General features: G+C 45.0%; 1 protein-coding gene across 3 annotated transcripts in view; it reads right to left on the bottom strand.

The window, feature by feature from the left end:
• Positions 1-2,410: 2,410 nt before the first annotated feature.
• The window catches only part of ZNF777 (zinc finger protein 777), a 31,086-nt gene continuing 13,543 nt past the window's right edge, over positions 2,411-19,953 (bottom strand). For all 3 annotated transcript variants that reach the window (XM_017862424.1, XM_017862425.1, XM_017862423.1), the window contains exons 5-6: positions 7,643-7,894; positions 2,411-3,976 (exon numbers count right to left, since the gene is read on the bottom strand). In XM_017862424.1, the coding sequence (XP_017717913.1) occupies positions 2,820-3,976; positions 7,643-7,894 (1,409 nt within the window). In that variant the 3' untranslated portion in view covers positions 2,411-2,819. The remainder of the gene's footprint in view (positions 3,977-7,642; positions 7,895-19,953) is intronic.

The raw sequence follows: 19,953 nt of genomic DNA, 5'->3' as shown, positions 1-19,953 counted from the left end.
TATTCCAATAGACAGATATGTAAGGATGCATGAACCAGGCTATTCTAGTTGATGCAATAAATTAAAGTCTGTTAAAAGAAAAAGAAATACCAATCTTTGACTATATTTGGTTTAATCTTTTTAAAAAACAAATTTCAGATGGGAGCAGTGGCTCATACCTGTAATCCCAGCACTTTGGGAGGCTGAGGTGGGAAGATGGCTTGAGGCCAGGAGTTTGAGACCAGCCTGGGCAACACAGAAAGACTACCCCATCTCCAAAAAAGTTAAAAAAAAAATTAGCTGGATGTGGTGGTGCACACCTGTAGTCCCCCAGCTATTTGAGAGGCTGAGGCAGGAGGACTGCTTGAGCCTAAGAGGTTGAGGTCAGAGTGAGCCATGATCGTGCCACCACATGCCAGCCTAGGTGACAGTGCAAGACCCTGTCTGAGAAAACAAGCAAAACAAAACAAAAACCACCCAGATTTCCTAGGAAAAGGAAGCCTCTCAAGCACCATTCCCATTTGACCCCATAATGTCCTGCTAACTTCATGTAACAAATGAAGTTCCTCTTTGAGTCTCCCACATGGATTCTACCCCACTCCACCTCAGTCTCCAATCAAGCTAGACATTTCCAGCACTCTTCAGTCCTCCAATTCCAGAGCTAGTAAAAATTCAGGGCAGCAACAGCCCTCTACCAAATACCTCCCCAAATTCCTCCACTTACAACTCTTTGAGACTTCAAATATCTTCATGTCCAAAAGAACCATTTCCCCTGCCATCCCTTCAACCTCCACCCACGGGTTCTGTTATATGCAACCTGTCCGTGGAATAGAGCTGGTTCTCCCACACCTGACTGTTAGGTTTCTTTGCCTTCTACCAGATTCAGTCCCTGGATAGCTATTTGCATCATCTCTCTCTCCTACTCAGCAATCTTCAATGGTTTTTCCTACAAGATCCAATTCAAAGTCTGCAGCCTTGAAGTTTTAGATCCTCTCTGCAACCTTGGTCTACTCCAAACCAACATTTGGCCCTGTTTTTCCTAGACAGGCCCTTTCCTGCAGCTCAGGTTTAATCCATCACTGCTCCTGATCTTACATGCAGCCTACTCTCCACACTTTTCCTTTTATGACCACCCCCACCAAGAAAGCTTTCCTCATTTTTCTCATCTATGGAAATCCTCCTCATCCCGTAGGCCCAGCTCAGATTCCACCTCCTGGGGGAAGCTGTCCTCCTGCAGGCCCCCTCTGCTTGGCAATTGGTGAAGCTGGCTGCACACTACCGGTACTACCTGCCCATGTATCTGCACCAGCCCCGCAGCTGATGCTTGAGGTCTTGGTGGAAACTGCCCCTCAGACCTTCACACCAGCCCAGACCTCTGCTCCCTCCTCTGGCCACCATCCCTATGTCCTACCATCGACTTAGAAATTCAGTCTAAATGGAGAAGCTTCACATGTGAGATCTTGTGCTATCGCTTCCCCTTTCTGTGCTTAGCTTACGAATTCTTTATACAAAGAAGAGGGAGTTGATGATCTCTCTGGTCCCCTGAAAGTCAAGAGTGTATCACCTTCCTCCTCCAAATCCCCTTTTTCAAACCCCCTTCAAGTATCTTGCCACAACTTGACAGGCCTGGCTTCAGCAGTGCTCTCCTCTCAGGCCAGTCTCTCCGCTTTCAGCCCAGCTTCCTCAGTGTGCGAGGCTGAGCTGCGCACTCTGCTAGCCTCCATGAATTGTCCCTTCGAATGGCCTGAATTCTCTCTGGGCCACTGCCAAACCCATCAGCAGAGTAAATCGCTCTGTGGGCAATGTAATATGCCTGCAGTTTCTCTTTCTGTAAGAGAGAGCTGTAGGCAGATGGGAAATGAATACCTAGAGAAACCAGGATTCGTTAGTGCATTCAGTAAGTCCAGAGTAGCTTTGGTGCAACATTCAAATAAAAAATGTTCTGACTGGTGCCTTTTGTGGCTTCCGCAAAGATTGGCACCAGGGGCCTCTGCACCTCTTCCCTAGGCTTCCCTCCCGCCACCTCCTCAGCCAGCTGCATTTCAAGCTAGGCAGGAACGCCTGGGCACTGAGGGAAGCGCCCAGCTTTTGCTACAGGACCTTCTTTCCAGCTCATTCCAAACCTGACCGTCACTCTGGTTGATCATGCTAGTCAACTGGGACCTATTCCGTCCTGAGCTCCCAGCATCCTCGCGGACTCCAGGGCAGAAGCGATGGTCTAGGGATTCCCGCGGTCCCTTAGACGTCAGTCCTGCCTCTCCTTCTCCATTTCAGAACCGGCGGGATCAGCGTCTCCTTCACCACCCAAATCGAGAAGGCACACAAAAAAGGGTCCCAACAGAACCTGTCAACTGACACTACCATATGTCCCTCGGGCCTTCTCAAACCCTCCCCTTCAAACCAAACAAAAACGGCAAACAGGAAACGCTCGTCTTTTAAAAATTACTCTATTATTATCAAATAGAACCACAGTATCCAAAAGGTAATTATAAAGTTCTATCCCCAACTAGATGGGCCCTACACCGCCCCTCTGAGTGGCCGGCGGCCAAATCACGCCCCCCGTGCTGATTGGTTTCATCCATTTTATTGTCAAGGAAATTAACAGCCCGAAAGGGTTCCCCAGGTCCGCGCCCTCCCCCCTGGGGCCCCGGGGAAACGCGGCAGCAAGGGACCTGGTCTCACTGCCCCCATGTCCTTGGGAGGAGGGACGAAAGGAGAGGGGAGCTCACGGCAAAGGGGCTGGGGGGCGCCCCGCCCCCGCCCGCTGGGCTCGGGCCTGGCGGTGTCCGAGGGGGGCTCGGCCCGCGCACCTGGCCGGGCAGCGGTGGCGGGGCGCGCGCTCACTCGCCCGTGTGGGTCCGCAGGTGGTACTTGAGCGACTGCTTGTAGCGGAAGCACTTGGCGCAGTGCGTGCAGGGGTAGGGCCGCTCGCCCGTGTGCGCTCGCTGGTGCTCCAGCAGATGGTGCTTCTGCGTGAAGCGCTTGCCGCACTCGGCGCAGTGGTAGGGCCGCTCGCCTGTGTGGATGCGCCGGTGCTCCAGGAGGTGGTGCTTGCGGATGAAGCTCTTGCCGCATTCGGGGCAGGCATGTGGCCGCTCGCGCGAGTGCACACGGCAGTGGTTGGTGAGCTTGGACTTCTCGCTGAAGCTCTTCTCGCACTCGGGGCACTTGAAGGGCCGCTCGCCCGTGTGAGTCCGCTGGTGGCGCAGCAGGTGAGAAGGGCGGCTGAAGCTCTTGCCGCACAGGCTGCAGATGAAGGAGACCTCATGCTTGCCCGCGTGCACGCGCTGGTGGATCACCAGGCTGATGTGCAGGCGGAAGCTCTTCTTGCACTCGGGGCACGTGTAGGGCCGCTCGCCCGTGTGCGTGATCTGGTGTTTGGTCAGGCTGGACTTGTGGCTGAAGCTGCTGTCGCACTCGGGGCACTTGTAGGGCTTGGGGCCACTACCGCCGCTGCCCGAGCTGGGTGACTTGGGGCGTGGCTTGAGCGCGTGCTTGGGGTTGAACGTGGGCCCGCGTTCGGGTGAGACGCAGCCTCCGCGCACGCGGTGGATGCGCTGGTGCAGCGTGAGCTGTTGCTTGTGCCGGAAGCTGATCTCGCACTCGGCGCACTCGTAGGGCCCCTCCTTGATGTGGTTGCGCTGGTGGATGATGAGGTTGATCTTCAGGCGGAAGCTCTTGCCGCACTCCATGCAGGTGAAGGGCCGCTCGCCGCGCCGGTTCCGCTGCTGCTGGCTTGAGGCCCCGCGGTTCTCGCTCAGGTGCCGCTCACCATGCATGGAGGGCGCCAGCCTTTTCACTGCGGGGTTTCCTAGCTGCAGAGGCGGGGGGCTCTCCTCGCCCTCGGGGGACATCTCCCCGGGCAGCGGGGTCTGGTACATACTGGCCTCGTATCTCCCGGACAGCTGCCCAAGGGATTGTAAGTGCTGCGGCAGCTCATCCTCCTCCTCCTCTTCCTCCTCCTCATCTTGTTCCTCTGTCTTGATCACGATCCCTTCTGCTCCAGGGACAGAGAGAGAAAGTCGTTAGCTGTTGCCTGGCGCCCCTAGCCTACCTGGATGGAGGTACAGCATTGCTTTACCCTCACCGAAACATTGCATTATTGGCCCAAATTCCTTCTTTTGGGAAAATTCTCCTCCCTCTGCGGCCCCTGGTCCGCTCCCCTCCCCCAACGAGGTGGATGCGTAACCCAGGCTGGCCTTGCTGTTTGGTTCAGGAATGAGTCCAGACTTAAAAGAGGCTGAAAAGAGTTCTCCTTGGATTTTATACCGAGGACCGTACGGGAAATCGCTTCCTGTTGGTTATGATGCGAAACTGCTGGTAGAGCCGGACCCAGCAGGAAAGAAGGAAACCAGTACATAGAGCCGATGTGGGAACACCTGGATCCAGCCATGCTGATGCTGGAATACTCACGATTCTCTAATTATATGAGTGATACACACTCCTTTTTCCATTAGGCTACTTAAAGGTTGGGTTTCTACCAGCTGTACCAAAGGGTCTCCACTCCTCTAAGGTTCTCAGTCTTTGCCCCTCTGAGGACATCTCTGCCTGAACTCTGCTCAGACCAGCCCACTTCTTTCCTAATCCACTGGGAGATTTCTCCTCTTGGTGCCTTTCCTCACCTTCCTCCAGAAATTTCCCTCTCCTCTCCACGTCTGCCTTGATGATCAAAACCTACAGCACTCCACCCCTCCTTGGAGCCCATAGTACTCACTGGTGCCCACCCTAGGAATCAGGAACCCAGCCTTCTGCAGCCTCTCATGGATGGAAGATGCACTGGCACAGTCAGACTCCACCACCCTTGAATCTGGATCAGCTGCAGGCAGTGTATGCCCCACCCAGGGATGCCCCCTCGACTCTCTAGCCTGGTCCTTTATGATAATGTAAGTTTCAGAGAAAAGAAGTGGCTCCCGACTCCTGTTTGAGTTTTCTCAAGTGGCTTGTACTTATTTGACACTAACTGGTGAGTTCTATTTTTAGTCACCAGCTTTGTGTGACATGAGAAAGTCACTCACTTCTCTGGACCCATCTGTGACAGAAGACACAAAAAGTCTGTGTGTGCAGAATAATTAAAAACAAACCAACAAGACCTTTTCAGAGCACTCATACCTGTCTTCTTTTCATGAGCACAATATCTTATTATAGGGCAAGTCAAGCAAGAATTCTCCCCATTTTACAGATGGGTCATCCAAGCTCAGAGATATCAAGTGATGTTTCCAAATAGAAAATGAAGTCCTAGGCCTTTCCAGAGCTTGTAGGTTGGGACCCATCTGGTCTACCTCCTCAAGTAACAGGGACTGAAGCTAGCAATGTTCGTGACCCAGCCAACGTCTTGTAAAGTTGCTAGTGACTCGCAGTCCTCCTTAGCACTTCCTTGGCCTCCTCTACAGCCAGTGAACTACAGTGGTAACATTAGGACACAGGTGTGCTGAGTCAAGGCTGCCTCGGTAGTATTAGGATTCTCAGCAAGAAGTGACCCAGAATATCCTTGGAGCACGATGCCTAACAGATCAAGAGCAGGCAGCTGCAGAGTATGGTAACTAGCTGCCCTGGTGTTTATCCGGAAAATACTGAGTATGTCTGAAAAGCAAAGGGGAAAATAGATCCTGAGAAGGGCTAAACTCTCCTTGAGGATCAAAGGTGCTTATTTCTTTTTATCTTTTTTTTTTTTTTTTTTAATTTATTTTTGAGTCTGGCTCTGCCGCTCAGGCTGGAGTGCAGTGGCACGATCTTGGCTCACTGCAACCTCTGCCTCCTGGGTTCAGGTCATTCTCGTGCCTCAGCCTCCCAAGTAGCTGGGACTACAGGCGCCTCCTACCATGCCCAGCTAAGTTTTGTATTTTTAGTAGAGATGGGGTTTCACTATATTGGACAGGCCAGTCTCGAATTCCTGACCTCAAATGATCCACACGTCACAGCCTCCCAAAGTGCTGGGATTACCGGCAGGAGCCACCGCGCCTGGCCAAAGGTGCTTTTTTCTTAATGGAATGATAAACACCAAACATTTGGCCCCAAAACTCAAGACTCACAATTCCACAAACTACTGTTCAGTAGTTTTCTTAAGTTCTACTACAATTAATGGGGACTGCTCAAAAGGCAACTGAATTTATACAATGATGGTCCCAATTTAGCATATACTCAGAATCTACCTTATGTCTTTTCACTATCCTTTTATGAAAGACAACATGGTATGTGAAAAACACTTCTGAAATACCATGGAGTTACTTAAAAATAAGGTGGTAGATCCATATATGTACATATTTTTGAGACAGTGTCTTGCTCTGTCACCCAGGCTGGAGTGCAGCGATACAATCATGGCTCACTGCAGCCTCAGCCTCTCAGCTTCAACCAATCCTCCCACCTCAGCCTCTCAAGGAGCTGGGACTGCAGGCATGCACCACCATTCCCGGCTAAGTTTTAAATTTTTTGTAGAGATGGGGTCTCCCTATGTTGCCTGAGCTGGCCATGAACTCCTGGGCTCAAGTAATCCTCCTGCCTTTGCTTCCCAAAGTGCTGGGATTACAGGTGTAAGTCACTGCTCTGGGCCTAGATTCATATCTTTTGACCAAGAGGAATGGTCATTAATAAAATACCATAGGGTATTTTATTAACTGCAAAAGGCAAATTATGGAGGAATTATCTACAGATAATTTTTAAGCAGTTTACATCAATATAATACTTTTAAAACCAGAAATGGATGTGGATATATTTCTAAATATAAAAGTGTTATATACAAACATGTAATGGTGAATGACTTACACATAAACAAAACATCCAGAAAAAAACAAAAGTCCACGTGGGTTCTACCAATTTTTCAAGGAACACACTCAATTCCTATTTTTTTTTCAGAATACAGAACAAGAGCAAAAGCTGCCCAGTTCATCTGATACATCCAGTATAATACTGTTTCCAAAATAAGATGAGAATAATTGAAGAAAACATTCATTTCATTTATGAATACAGTTGTCTAACTTGAGTAAAATATTTATTACCTAAGTCCAATAGTGAATTCAAAAAATACATGATGATAATCAAGTATGACTTTTCCCGGGCCTGCCAGGATGGCTCAGCATCAGAAAATCCATCACAAAAGATGTCCTGGGATCAGGCCACCATGAGCCCCAGTGCCTTACTGTTCTTGAACTCAGAAGGAGCAAGAGTGAGCAGCATGGTGATAAAGTTTTATAATTAAACAAAAATGAAGATTAGGTTCGACCACAGAATGGCAGTGCTATCGTTATTTGAAAACCATGCTCTCCAGGGCTGAAATCTTCGAGGTAGTTGAGGCTTCTAGGGTGATATGAGATGATCAAGGACACGTTGGGAGAGTTCTGGCTTTGCCACTCTCTGTGTGGCCTTGCCCAATCTATTTAACCTCTGCCTGTAAAATGAGGGGTGGGATAGGTGAGCTCTGAGATCCCTTTCATTCTTGCCTGAACCAGTCTTTAGAGGTAACCACTTCTTTCCTGGGTTGGAGATGGGTTCTTGCAAGTCCTGCGTCACGAAGCCTATACCCAAGGCCATGCTTGGTAATTCTTTCCCACCTGTTGCCCCATCAGTGTCCAGCTACCTCTCTGAAGGAACCACAGCTGTCCCAGGGGGCAGTGGCCCTCTGGAAGGCCTCATGGCAACACTTCCCTGGCCCTCCCCGCCCAGTACTCACCCGTGCAGTTCCTCTGCTGCACCAGCATCTGCTTCAGTTCGCTGAACTCGCTGGAGCCTTCTGTGGACTCCTCCAGCGTGTTCTCTGGCTCCTGCATGTCCAGGTCTGGCTGTTCCCCACAGGGGTCACCCAGCTCTGAGTCCTGAAAGCCATGCTCTTCCACCTGTCCCATCAGGGGCTCAGGTGTCTCCAAACTTTCTGAGCCCTCGTCGTTGGTCTGTACCTCGATCTTAATCACGATCCCGTCATGTGCTGAGAGAGGGTGGGCAGGGGTGAGAAGAAAAGAACCCAGAACGTTCATGCCAACTGCCCAGGTTTCTGCAGCCCTACAATTTACATCTCAATAAGTCTTATCTTAGAGACCCTGAAGAAATGTAATATTGAGTTGGAAATGAGTAGACACAGAATTTTCTGGATACCTTGTAGCTTTGAATACCAATACAAACTGTAGTCAAGTTAAAATAGATGCAAAGTTTGTTTTCCATGAGCACCATAATTAAAAAAAAATTCAGCATTGTCAGGGTTTATTATTAGTCTTACTTTTTCAATAGACAAAGGTCTCACTCTTATCACCCAGGCTCGAGTGCAGTGGCACGATCATAGCTCACTGCAGCCTTGAACTCCTGGGCTTAAGTGATCCTCCCAAAGTGCTGGGATGACAGGCATGAATAAGCCACTGTGCCCAGCCAGGGTTTATTTTAAAGAGATGCTCATTCCTTTTCTCAGTCAGACCAGCCAACTGGTACAGTTAACACAGTTTCTCTCTCATCTGCTCACTCACAATCAGGTTGGTGAAGAAAAGGCCATATCCTGACCACTCCCACCCCTCGGCCCCATACCCTGAGGTGTCCAAAAAACAGACTCACATTCCCAAGCACGTATGCATGTACACCACGGGCATTTGAGTTTGTTTTTAGTTAAATAGCATCCTATTACACACTGCCCTGAAATTTATGTTTTTAAACTTGCCTATAGGTCTGTAGACTAATTTCAAACGTACCATTATATACATAGGTGTCATTTTACATAAATGGGATTATAACACATTTTAGGGTTTTACTGTAGTATTTTTTTCTGTCTAATTTGCCTTCCCCTTCCCTCACTTCCCATTTCACCGTTATGACTTCCCAGGTAACTCCTATAATTTACCAGGACTTTTCTCTGTGCTTATGAATAAGCCACATACACATTTATTTATTTATTTATTTTTCTGTCACTATTGGCCTCCCCTGTGTTCCTCTACTCAAATATCTTGTAGAAATCCCTTCAATTTCTTTTTTTTTTTTTTAGATGGACTCTCACTCTGTCGCCCAGGCTGGAGTACAATGGCACAGTCTCGACTCACTGCAAGCTGCGCCTCCCTGCTTCAAGTGATTCTCCTGCCTCAGCCTCCCGAGTAGCTGGGATCACAGGCACCTGCCACCACACCCGGCTAATTTTTTGCATTTTTAGTAGAGATGGGGTTTCACCATGTTGGTCAGGCTGGTCTAGAACTCCTGACCTCATGATCCGCCTGCCTCGGCCTCCCAAAGTGCTGGGATTACAGGCATAAGTCTCCTCACCTGACTTTTTTTTTTTTTTTTTTTTTTGAGATAGTCTCCCTCTGTTGCCCAGGCTAAAGTGCAGTGGCATGATCTCAGCTCACTGTAACCTCTACTTCCCAGGTTCAAGTGATTCTTGTGCCTCAGCCTCCCAGGTAGCTGGGATTGCAGGCATGCACCACCACACCCAGCTAATTTTTTGTATTTTTAGTAGTGATAGGGTTTTACTATGTTAGCCAGGCTGGTCTCAAACTCGTGGCCTCAAGTGATCTGCCCACCTCAGCCTCCCAAAGTGCTGGAATTATAGGCATGAGCCACCACACCTGGCTTCAAACCAATTTCTACAGTGCTAATACATTGTTAAAAATGTTGTATATATTCCATGGTCAGGATAATACCGTAGCTTATTCATTCTTTCCCTAATAGAAGAACATTGGCTTTTTTTCCCAGACTTTTGCTATGGTTAAGTTTACTGGAGTAACAATAGAATATGTCATGTACAAACATATTCATTTATTCATTGAATGTTTACTAGCAGNTTTTTTTTTTTTTTTTTTTTTTGAGATAGTCTCCCTCTGTTGCCCAGGCTAAAGTGCAGTGGCATGATCTCAGCTCACTGTAACCTCTACTTCCCAGGTTCAAGTGATTCTTGTGCCTCAGCCTCCCAGGTAGCTGGGATTGCAGGCATGCACCACCACACCCAGCTAATTTTTTGTATTTTAGTAGTGATAGGGTTTTACTATGTTAGCCAGGCTGGTCTCAAACTCGTGGCCTCAAGTGATCTGCCCACCTCAGCCTCCCAAAGTGCTGGAATTATAGGCATGAGCCACCACACCTGGCTTCAAACCAATTTCTACAGTGCTAATACATTGTTAAAATGTTGTATATATTCCATGGTCAGGATAATACCGTAGCTTATTCATTCTTTCCCTAATAGAAGAACATTGGCTTTTTTTCCCAGACTTTTGCTATGGTTAAGTTTACTGGAGTAACAATAGAATATGTCATGTACAAACATATTCATTTATTCATTGAATGTTTACTAGCAGATATCTACTGAGCACCAACTACATGTCATGTGGTCTAACGGCTTTTGATATATCAGTGAAAAAAACATGGACCTTACATAAGGTGGTAGACACAATAAATAAATTACATTGGATGTTAGAAGGTGACAAGTGCTGTGAGAAAAAGAGAAAAGAAACCAGGAGATAAATGAACCAAGCAGCCTCAGTCCTGCCCTCCTGAGGCTCCTCCTGCTCCTCTGCCAAATCCATTCATTCCCTTACTAAGAAATCAGACAAACTCATCAGGCTGAAAATGGGTGCTAGATGACCTAAGCTGGATTCCTTCGGATGAGTGGCACTCCTTTAATGCCTCTCTGATTCACCAACTCAACTGGTTTGGAAGTGGATGGAATATAAAGCAGCTCTAATGTTCTCATTTACCCCGATTCCCTCAGAACTGTGGGACTCTCCCACTGTCTCCAAAGATGTCTGTGTCCTATTCTCTATGAAAAGGAAAAGAAAAACTCATCCATACCTCCATCCCCTACTTCCTGCACTGGCTCAGAGTCACCATCTTTACCTCCCTTTTCTCTCCAATCTCAGGGAAAGTAATGGCTCTCTTCCCTCCTCCTATCACTGAAATCCTCTGCTTGTTTCCTTAGCCCTGCCCATTTCTTTCTCCCTGGAGTTTTGCTCCATTAGTTGTGTGCCTTTTCTCCTCTGTCTTCAATCCTTGTCTCTGCGCTAAATCATTATGATCTGTCCACAAACATGACCATGACTCTAGCATCAGGAAAACTTCTTCCCTGACTTCACAAACTACTTAAAATATTTTGCTTGCTTACACCTTAAAATAATTTTTAAAACTATGTACTCCTTTGCATCTTTTTGAATAAATATATAAAATGCATCAGTAACTGCAAAAGACGTAATTTCTGGAGTATTGTAAATATTGATACTTTGAAATAAACTCTTCCATCACCCTTTAATGTCACCAATGGAATCTAAGAACCCCAGCAATTTTAAACCCACCATTATTCACTTAAAAACACATGAACAAATTCTTCTTTGATAGCTGGAATTTTTATATCATTCCTTTTCACCTTGAGCTTCTATTTCTATTCCCACTTTGCCCACAGAATTTTATCCTAATAGAACGTATTTGTATGCTTAGAAGCCTTTTACTGATCACTTCATCTACCACTCTACCACAAAAATGTGTATGTAAATTGAAGGTTTAATTTTGCTTTCATTTCTAATAACCACAGGTCTCTAAGTGTTCATTTTTTTCCTGGCTTAAGTTATCCTTAGTGATTATCACTATAGAATGATAAATAATTATCCAAGATAGAAAATAAAGAAACTTTGGGAAATGTATCTTATAAGGATGAATAGAATTTTTTTCCAATTAGTTTACTTATCTGGAAATCAATATTCTTATTGTAGAATGTACAGTTCAGAATCAATTTGTCTGTTTCATTTTTATAAATGAAACCTCATTTACATTGGGAAACCTCATTTACACAAATATGTAGATGGGCTGGAAGCAGCTTTGTTATGGAACTGTCACTCAATTCTGAACTTCTGAATTATATGCCACAAAGATCACATGGTCAACATTATAATAAAAAAAACTGTTTCTAGGGCCGGGCGCGGTGGCTCACACCTGTAATCCCAGCACTTTGGGAGGCCAAGGCGGGCAGATCATGAGGTCAGGAGAGAGACCATCCTGGTGAACATTGTGAAACCCCATCTCTCCTAAAAATACAAAAAAACTGGCCGGGCGTGGTGGCGGGCACCTGTAGTCCCAGCTACTCAGGAGGCTGAGGCAGGCGAATGGCATGAATCCAGGAGGCGGAGCTTGCAGTGAGCCAAGATGGCGCCATTGCACTCCAGCCTGGGCAACAGAGCGAGACTCCGTTTCAAACAAAACAAAACAAAACAAAACAAAATAAAACAAAACAACTGTTTCTAATGACCTATCAGTTCACAACACGATTAGTTCCTCTTTCAATTTTGTTAAAGGTAAAATATTGCAAACAACCTAAGCTGCAAGAGAATTTGCCATCCAGGACCCAGAGTGATGCACTGCAGGACATGTATCCCAAAATTCTGAATATTCTCTCTGTTTGGTGACCTGGGGGCTTTATGCCTCTGAGAAATGCTTTATAGTAAGATGGAGATGGGCAGGAAGTGCCTGTTTTGTTTTGTTTTGTTTTTTAAGACATGAGGCCTTGCTCTGTTGCCTAGGCTGGAGTGCAGTGGTGAGATCATGGCTCACCGCAGCCTCAACCTCCTGGCTTAAACCACCTGCCACCTCAGCCTCTAGAGTAGCTGGGACTACAGGCATGTGCTACCATACCCAGCTAATTTTTAAAGTTTCTGTAGAGATGAGGTCTCCCTAAGTTGCCCAGGTTGGTCTCAAACACCTGGACTCAAGTGATCCTCCCACCTGGGCCTCCCACAGTGCTAGGATTACAGGTATGAGCCACCATGCCTGGCAGCCTGTTTTTTTTTTTAAATAATGGGAGAGTAGATGAGAAGCCACATTTCAGGGACCACATGCATTGTGTGCTTTTGGCTGATCAGCTGGACAAGAAGAGATGGACTAAGGACTGGAAATTGTGCCCTCAAAGACATCTGTATTATGTCTCTCCTGGGGAGTACCCTTATCCCCTCAAGAGCATGGGTACCCCAGCTTGAAGACTAGTGCCTTCAACACCTGGCCCTACTTCAAGACCCAACTTGAGTGTCCACCATTCCATCAAGCCTCTTCAATGCTCTCAGCTGGACACAGCTGTGCTCCTCCCTGAGCTCCAGGCATTCGCCTGCTCCTCTTTGTGGCACATACTCTTTCTCCCTCAAAACAGGCAGTATGTACATACTTTGACCCTCCCCTCCACTTGCTAGATAGCAGGGAACGCCAATGTTTCCCACCAACAACATCTCCCCACCCCAAACAACTTTTCATAAGAGTATTGACAACCAAGCTGCATTTATTTATAAGCAGGAATTTGTTCTCCCATTTAAAAAATTAATCAAAGACACATACATTGTGGGAATATAGTTTATGAAAAAGGTAACATTTCAATCCAGTGGGGAAAAGTTTAAAAGGAATGGAGACAACTGGCTTCCTGACTAGAAAGGGAAAAAAGCTATTTCACACTGAACTCCTGATGAACAAAAATATTGATGTATAAATAAGAAATTCACATCTAAGTTTTACAACTTTAAGCTGAGGAACAGGCTACTTGTAACCCTATGGGACTTCAGATATTCCTTCTGGAGGACGTTTGGTAATTCGTGCCAAGCATATTTAACATGCCCAACTCCTATCAACTATAATTTTGCTATAAATTGTTTTGAAAGGATTCTTGTAGCTTGCTGTTGCCATCATTTGGCTATAAGAAACTTATTTAATCTGTGATTGGTTTTTAATAATTCGTGTTCATAAGAACTCCTGTGAGGTGGGGAAAATCCCATAAATTGTTTTCAAATGTATTAAACATTTGCAAAGACTGAATTTATTAGTTATTGAAACTGATATAATACCATATTTTTAGACATTTAGTTAAAATAAGCATTTAATTACTTAGCAATTTTCTTTTTGTTTTCTAGGGCAAAAAAAAATTTGTGTTTCAAAAATTTTTATAGCTTTTTTTGAGATGCTCACAGACCTAAGATCTGTGATCACAGTGTTTACTAAATAAAATAGCTTGAGTAAACATTTCTACATTTGCTATGAAACCCAGATTGGGAGGCTGAGGCGGGTGGATCACCTGACGTCAGGAGTTCGAGACCAGCCTGGCCAACATGGTGAAACCTCGTCTCTACTAAAAAATACAAAAATGAGCTGGGCGAGGTGGCAGGGGCCGGTGATCCCAGCTACTCGGGAGGCTGAGGCAGGAGAATCGCTTGAACCCAGGAGGCAGAGGTTGCAGTGAGCCGAGATTGCGCCACCGCACTCCAGAGTAAGACTCTGTTTCAAAAAAAAAAAAAGACTGATAAATTTGAATACATAAAAGTTAAAAACTGCTATTACACACACACACATACACACATAAAATATAAAAGTAAACCACAGGCCAGGCGTGGTGGCTCACGCCTGTAATCCTAGCACTTTGGGAGGCCAAGGTAGGCAGATCACTGGAGGTCAGGAGTTTGAAACCAGCCTGGCCAAAATGGTGAAACTCCGTCTCTACTAAAAATACAAAAAAATTAGCCGTGCATGGTGGTGGGCACCTGTAACCCCAGATACTTGGGAGGCTGGGGCAGGAGAATAGCCTGAACCCGGAAGGTGGAGGTTGCAGTGAGCTGAGATAGTGCCACTGCATTCCAGCCTGGGCAACAGAGTGAGACACTGTCTCAAAAAAAAAAAAAGTAAACCACAAACTGGGAAAAGTATTCACATACATACTGTTAGGCAAGGGCTAATATCCTTAATATTTTAAAAGCTTTTTACAAATCAATAAAAAGATGAATAATACAAAAGAGTAACAAAAAAGATTATTCACAGAGTAGTAAGAGATACTAGTAATCAATAAAGGTATGAAAATATGCTCAACATCACCCTTATAGAAAGTATGTTTCATCCACATACTGTGCTTTAGTTCTACTTACTACTTTGGCAAATGAGAAAAAGATAAATAATACCTGTTACTGGTAAGAGTGTATAGAAACAAACATTCTCATGCTTAGACGGATGAAGGCATGTAAACTGGCACGAGTGATTTGAAGGGATTTGCCAGGATCTATTAAATTTTTAAGTGGGTGTATCCTTTGACCCAGAAAATCCATTTCTAAATAAGTTCCTGACAAGTGCATGAAGATCTATTTATAATAATCTTTACTGAAGCACTGAAACTTGTGAACAACCTAAATGCACATTAATGGGACAGTATTTAAACAAATTATGAAATCAATACACAGAATACTACTGTCGGCTATGAAAAAGAGTATGACAAATTTATATATTCTGATGTAAAAATGTCAATGATATACTATTGAAAAAAGAAACTTGCCAGTACTTCTATATTGTCTGACTTTTCTACAATGATAATGTGTATTATGTATTACCTACATAATTAAGGCTATGTGTATGTAATCACATGCACATAAAATTGGAATGAATAAACTGCTGACTCTTGAGAGAATATTATGGGGGACTTTCACTCTCTCTGTACTTTTCTTTTGTGAAATTAAAAACCAGTATTGCCACATTAACTCTCTCTACCAGCTCAAAGCAAATAAATATTGGTTGACACTGACTTTCCAATCTTCTCATGGCTATACTTTGTTAGGTTTTTTTAATTAAAAAAATTTTTTTTAAGTTATACATGCACACAGGCTAGTTGAACATAGTTGAACAGTTCTTCGAAACTTTTTTTTTTTTTTTGAGATGGGGCTGCAACTTCCACCTCTTGGGTTCAAGTGATTCTCCTGCCTTAGCCTCCTGAGTAGCTGGGATTACAGGCACGGGCCACCATGCCCAGCAATTTTTTTTTTTTTTTTCCCTTTTAGTAGAGATGGGATTTTACCATGTTGGCTAGGCTAGTCTCGAACTCCTGACCTCAAGTGATCCACCTGCCTCGGCCTCCCAAACTGCTGGGATTAGAGGTGTGAGCCACCACACCCGGCCCAAAACTTATTTTTTAAAAAGTTCTTTTCCACTCATCTTCCCCCATTTCCTGCTCTCCGGGGCAATCACTTCAATGATTCCAGCTGATTCTTTGGTCATTTACCTCCATAACTCTAAGTAATACACTTATATTACTACTCCTTGAGTTTTCAATTTTAAGCATCATCCATTGACTTCCAAGGGATGAAGGTCTCCGAACTGATCCTGCCAATACAGTTTTGTTGTAATTTTAGTTGGATCAATACTGGATGTTTACCTCGCTAGATTATATCAATGTTATTTATAACTAAACTCTGTAGTATACAGTGAGTGCTTCCAATGCCTGTAAACCTTCTTGCCTTCCCTAGATCTGACACTTTTTTCTTTTGCCCAGCTTACGACTAATTATCATGAACTCAGCCCCAAACTCCCCCAACCTTACCTTGCTGTGTAACTCTCCTCTCCAAACATTCAAATATATTGGGTATTTATCCATTTCATCTACTTGAAGACAAATTTCTGGGACCTGTGGAGGTGCCCCACTCAACCAGCTGCCTCTAGGTACACAGCTGGCCTCTCGGAATGCCCCTGTGCCATGCCCCTGGAGTGCCTCCACCTCTCTCTCAAGTTGGCATTTGTAATGCCTCCTTCTTGGTTTATTTCCTCATTTTGGCAAAGCACCTCCCCCAGTTTGATAAAGGATTTGTGGAGACTTGAACATCTCAAAATGTCTCAGTTTCACTCATATTTAATCAAAACAGTTTGGCTAGATATTGAATTATAAGTTGGAAAATACTTTCCTTTGGAATTTGAAAGGCATTGCTCTACTGTCTTCTAGATCCCAATGTGGTTACAAATGTCTGAGGCCATTCTGATTCCTGTTTCTTCGCATGACTCTGTTTCTCTTCTCTGGAAGCTCGTAGGATTTCCTTTGTTCTCAGTTGCTCTGAAAGTCCATGCTGAAAGTGTAGGTCTATTTTCTTCCAGTGCTCTGGGCAGCTGGCTCTTTCAATCTAGAAAATTATGGCTTTCATTGGTGGGAATTTTTCTTGAATCATTTTGTTGATAATTCCCACCTTTTTTTGCTACTCTTTTTTCTGTATATTCCTATTATCTGGATGTTGGATTTCCATCCTTCAGTTTTCTATTCTTTCCCTATTTCCTTCCATCCTTTATTTTTATTATTTCCCTATTTTCTTATCTTTTAGCTTTATTTTCTGGGATGTGTGCTTATCCTCCAACACTGCTCCTGAGTCTCTAACTTGTACTATTACATTTTTAATTTCCAAGAGTTCCTTTCTCTTCTTTTTTTAAAAAACAAGCATTACACTTTTGTATCATGAATGCATTCACTTATTTTATCTAAGGATTTTATATGTAAGTATTCATATATACATTTTTTTCCTCTCTGCATGGTCTCTGTTCCTCTAAATATATTTTTTCTGATGTCTTTACTTATTCGTCTCTGTACACCACAGACTTTTCCCAAATGTCTTCTGGTTCTTGGTTGTCCACGGAGACTTAAAAGAGGACACTCAAGAGAACAAAGAGCTGAATGCATTTGGGTGGGGCTTGCTAACTATGTGTGGGTCTCTGTTTGGCCCATAGGGAGCTTTGGTCAAGTCATTTTACTCAGAAACCTCTTGGCCTGGTTCCAAAAGTCTCCAGATAAGGCTCTTCCAATATTCTGCCCGATGAGTTTAATTCTGGGTGTTGGCAACATTTTGGGAGTTGAGTTAGGGAAGAAGGCTGGAGATCTCAATATCTGCACGTCAAGTCTCCTTCTTCCCATTTTCGATGTGGTGCCCCACCCTCAACTGTGCCTGGTGCCCATGTCCAGAGAGCCTCCTTTGCACCCTCTCCAGAGAATAAGCCTGTCACATAACAGGGCTAGAGAGGTGCAGATGCCTGTAGTAGGGACTGAGGGAGGCAATGGGAGCTGAGGGGAGTGTTAAGTGGTCTATTTAGAAGATGTTCAGTCAGCTGTCTGTGTTTAGCCTCACTTCATTCCTATTTCCAGGAATCCCTAGAGTCTCTGGTACTATTAACTCTGGAGCCCCAAGCAGGTGTGGGGGTGCAAATTAGGTTTCTTCTCAGTTTTCCCTAGTACCAATTTCAGATTCAGCTTACCACATCTATCCACCTGCTTCAGGGCTGAAAAACTTCATTGCTGTATCTCCTTTCTTTTTAAAAGTTCCTTCAGTCTTGTTTTAGAAGGATTTGGAAGGCCGGGCACAGTGGCCTCTAATCCCAGCACTTTGGGAGGCCGAGGTAGGCAGATTACCTGAGGTCGGGAGTTCAAGACCAGCCTGAGCAACATGGATAAACCCCATCTCTACTAAAATACAAAATTAGCCAGGCGTGGTGGTGCATGCCTTAAATCCCAGCTACTGGGGAGGCTGAGGCGGGAGAATCACTTGAACCCTGGAGGCGGAGGTTGCAGATCGCGCCATTGCACTCCGGCCTGGGCAACAAGAGCAAAACTCCGTCTCAAAAAAAAAAAAAAAGAAGGATCTGGGGAGGTAGGAATAAATACATGTTCAATCTGCCCTGTTCAACTCAATCTTTCATTGTGTACTGTTTTAAAAAATATATTTTTACTGAATAAGAAGTAATATATGCTTGCATCAGAACATTTTACAAAACATAGAGAAATACGGCTTTGGTATGTTTCCATCCAGTTTTTTTAAACCTACTTTTGCTTACATCACTGACCTCACTATATTTACCTTTCCCACTTCTACATCCTTAATCCTCCTATCAACTTGATCATTCCCATCAACATTTCAAACAGGCTTTAGCAATCCCCATCTTAGGCAAACAAGAATCCCCCCAACTGTCCCATATTTCCACTCCCCTACAGCTACACTTGTTGAAATGACTGTCAGCACATGCCATCTCTACTTCCCTGCCTCCCACGTGCTCCTCACCCACTGACTCTCAGGCTGCCACCTCCACTAAGCTACCAACGTTTGTCTTCCTAAGGTCACTGATGATTTTTAGCTTGCAATCCAATGGACACTTTTTAGTCTTCCTATTCCTAAACCACACAGCAGAATACAACACTGTTGGGCATACTCTCTCCTTCTGGAAACATTCTTCTCTAGAAATACCCAACAGGGCACTATCCTAATTTTCCTACTACCTTTCTGGCCACTCTTTCTGTTTCCTTTGATTCCTCTGGCTCCTCCTTTTTCCAAATCCTACAACAGTGGTTTTCAACCCTGGCTGCATATGAAAATCACCTTGGAAGCTAAAAAATACTAACACCTGGGTCCCATCGTGAACAACATATTCCAAATTCCCGAATCTGCCCCAAAACCCAGGGTTCTGCAGGGCATGGCTTGTGTCCTCCTCTCTTCCCCCTCTACAGACTGAGCAACCCAATGTATCTATGCTGCCGACACCAAATGTCCAAATATGCCAAGGCCAGATGTCTCCAGCTCAGACTTCTGCTCTGAACTCCAGACTCCTTTATTCATCTGCCTTCTCAACACCTGCTCTTTGATGTCTCACAGGGATCTCAAACCTAATGTGTTCAAAACGGAATTCTCAGTGTTTCTCCAAATCTGAACCTTATATTACCCTCCCTCTATTCTTACTTAAGCCAGAGGCCTAGGAGCCATCCTTAGCACCTCCCCATCCCTCCTATTCAACACCCACCAATCCCTAAGTCCTTCCTAGTCCACTGCCAAAGTATATCTTGACAACAGCCACTTCTCTCTCAGGGTGATGCCAAGGTTTCCTACCTGGAAGACAGAAAGAACCTCCAAGTGGTCTCCTAGCTTCCAGACCATACTCCCTTCAGTTAGTTCTCCACGGAGCAACCAGAACCCTACTTGGCCTTCAGGTTTCCACTAGAAATTTCACGTCCTCAAAGAGGCCTTTCTGACTTCCCAAACTCAAGGGCACCTTTCCTGTCGTGTGCCTCGCAGTCCTGGATGCTCTGCGTCCGTCACAGCTGGTGCCCGTGCTTTCATCTATGGGGGGTGTTTTGGTTGTTAATGTCAGTCTCTCCACAGGAGTTAAGTCTGAGGGCATGGGCCTCAGGGTTAACGTAGTTCTTGACACAGTATATGCTACCAAAGAGATCTGATGAACTAAATAAACATACGGGTGAAACTTATGGTTTCAAAACTCTTCATA

Source organism: Rhinopithecus bieti, unplaced genomic scaffold (assembly GCF_001698545.2).
Source record: "Rhinopithecus bieti isolate Rb0 unplaced genomic scaffold, ASM169854v2 scaffold_64120, whole genome shotgun sequence".
In the NCBI taxonomy this organism is placed as follows: Eukaryota; Metazoa; Chordata; class Mammalia; order Primates; family Cercopithecidae; genus Rhinopithecus; species Rhinopithecus bieti.
This window is presented reverse-complemented; position numbering and strand designations above follow the sequence as displayed.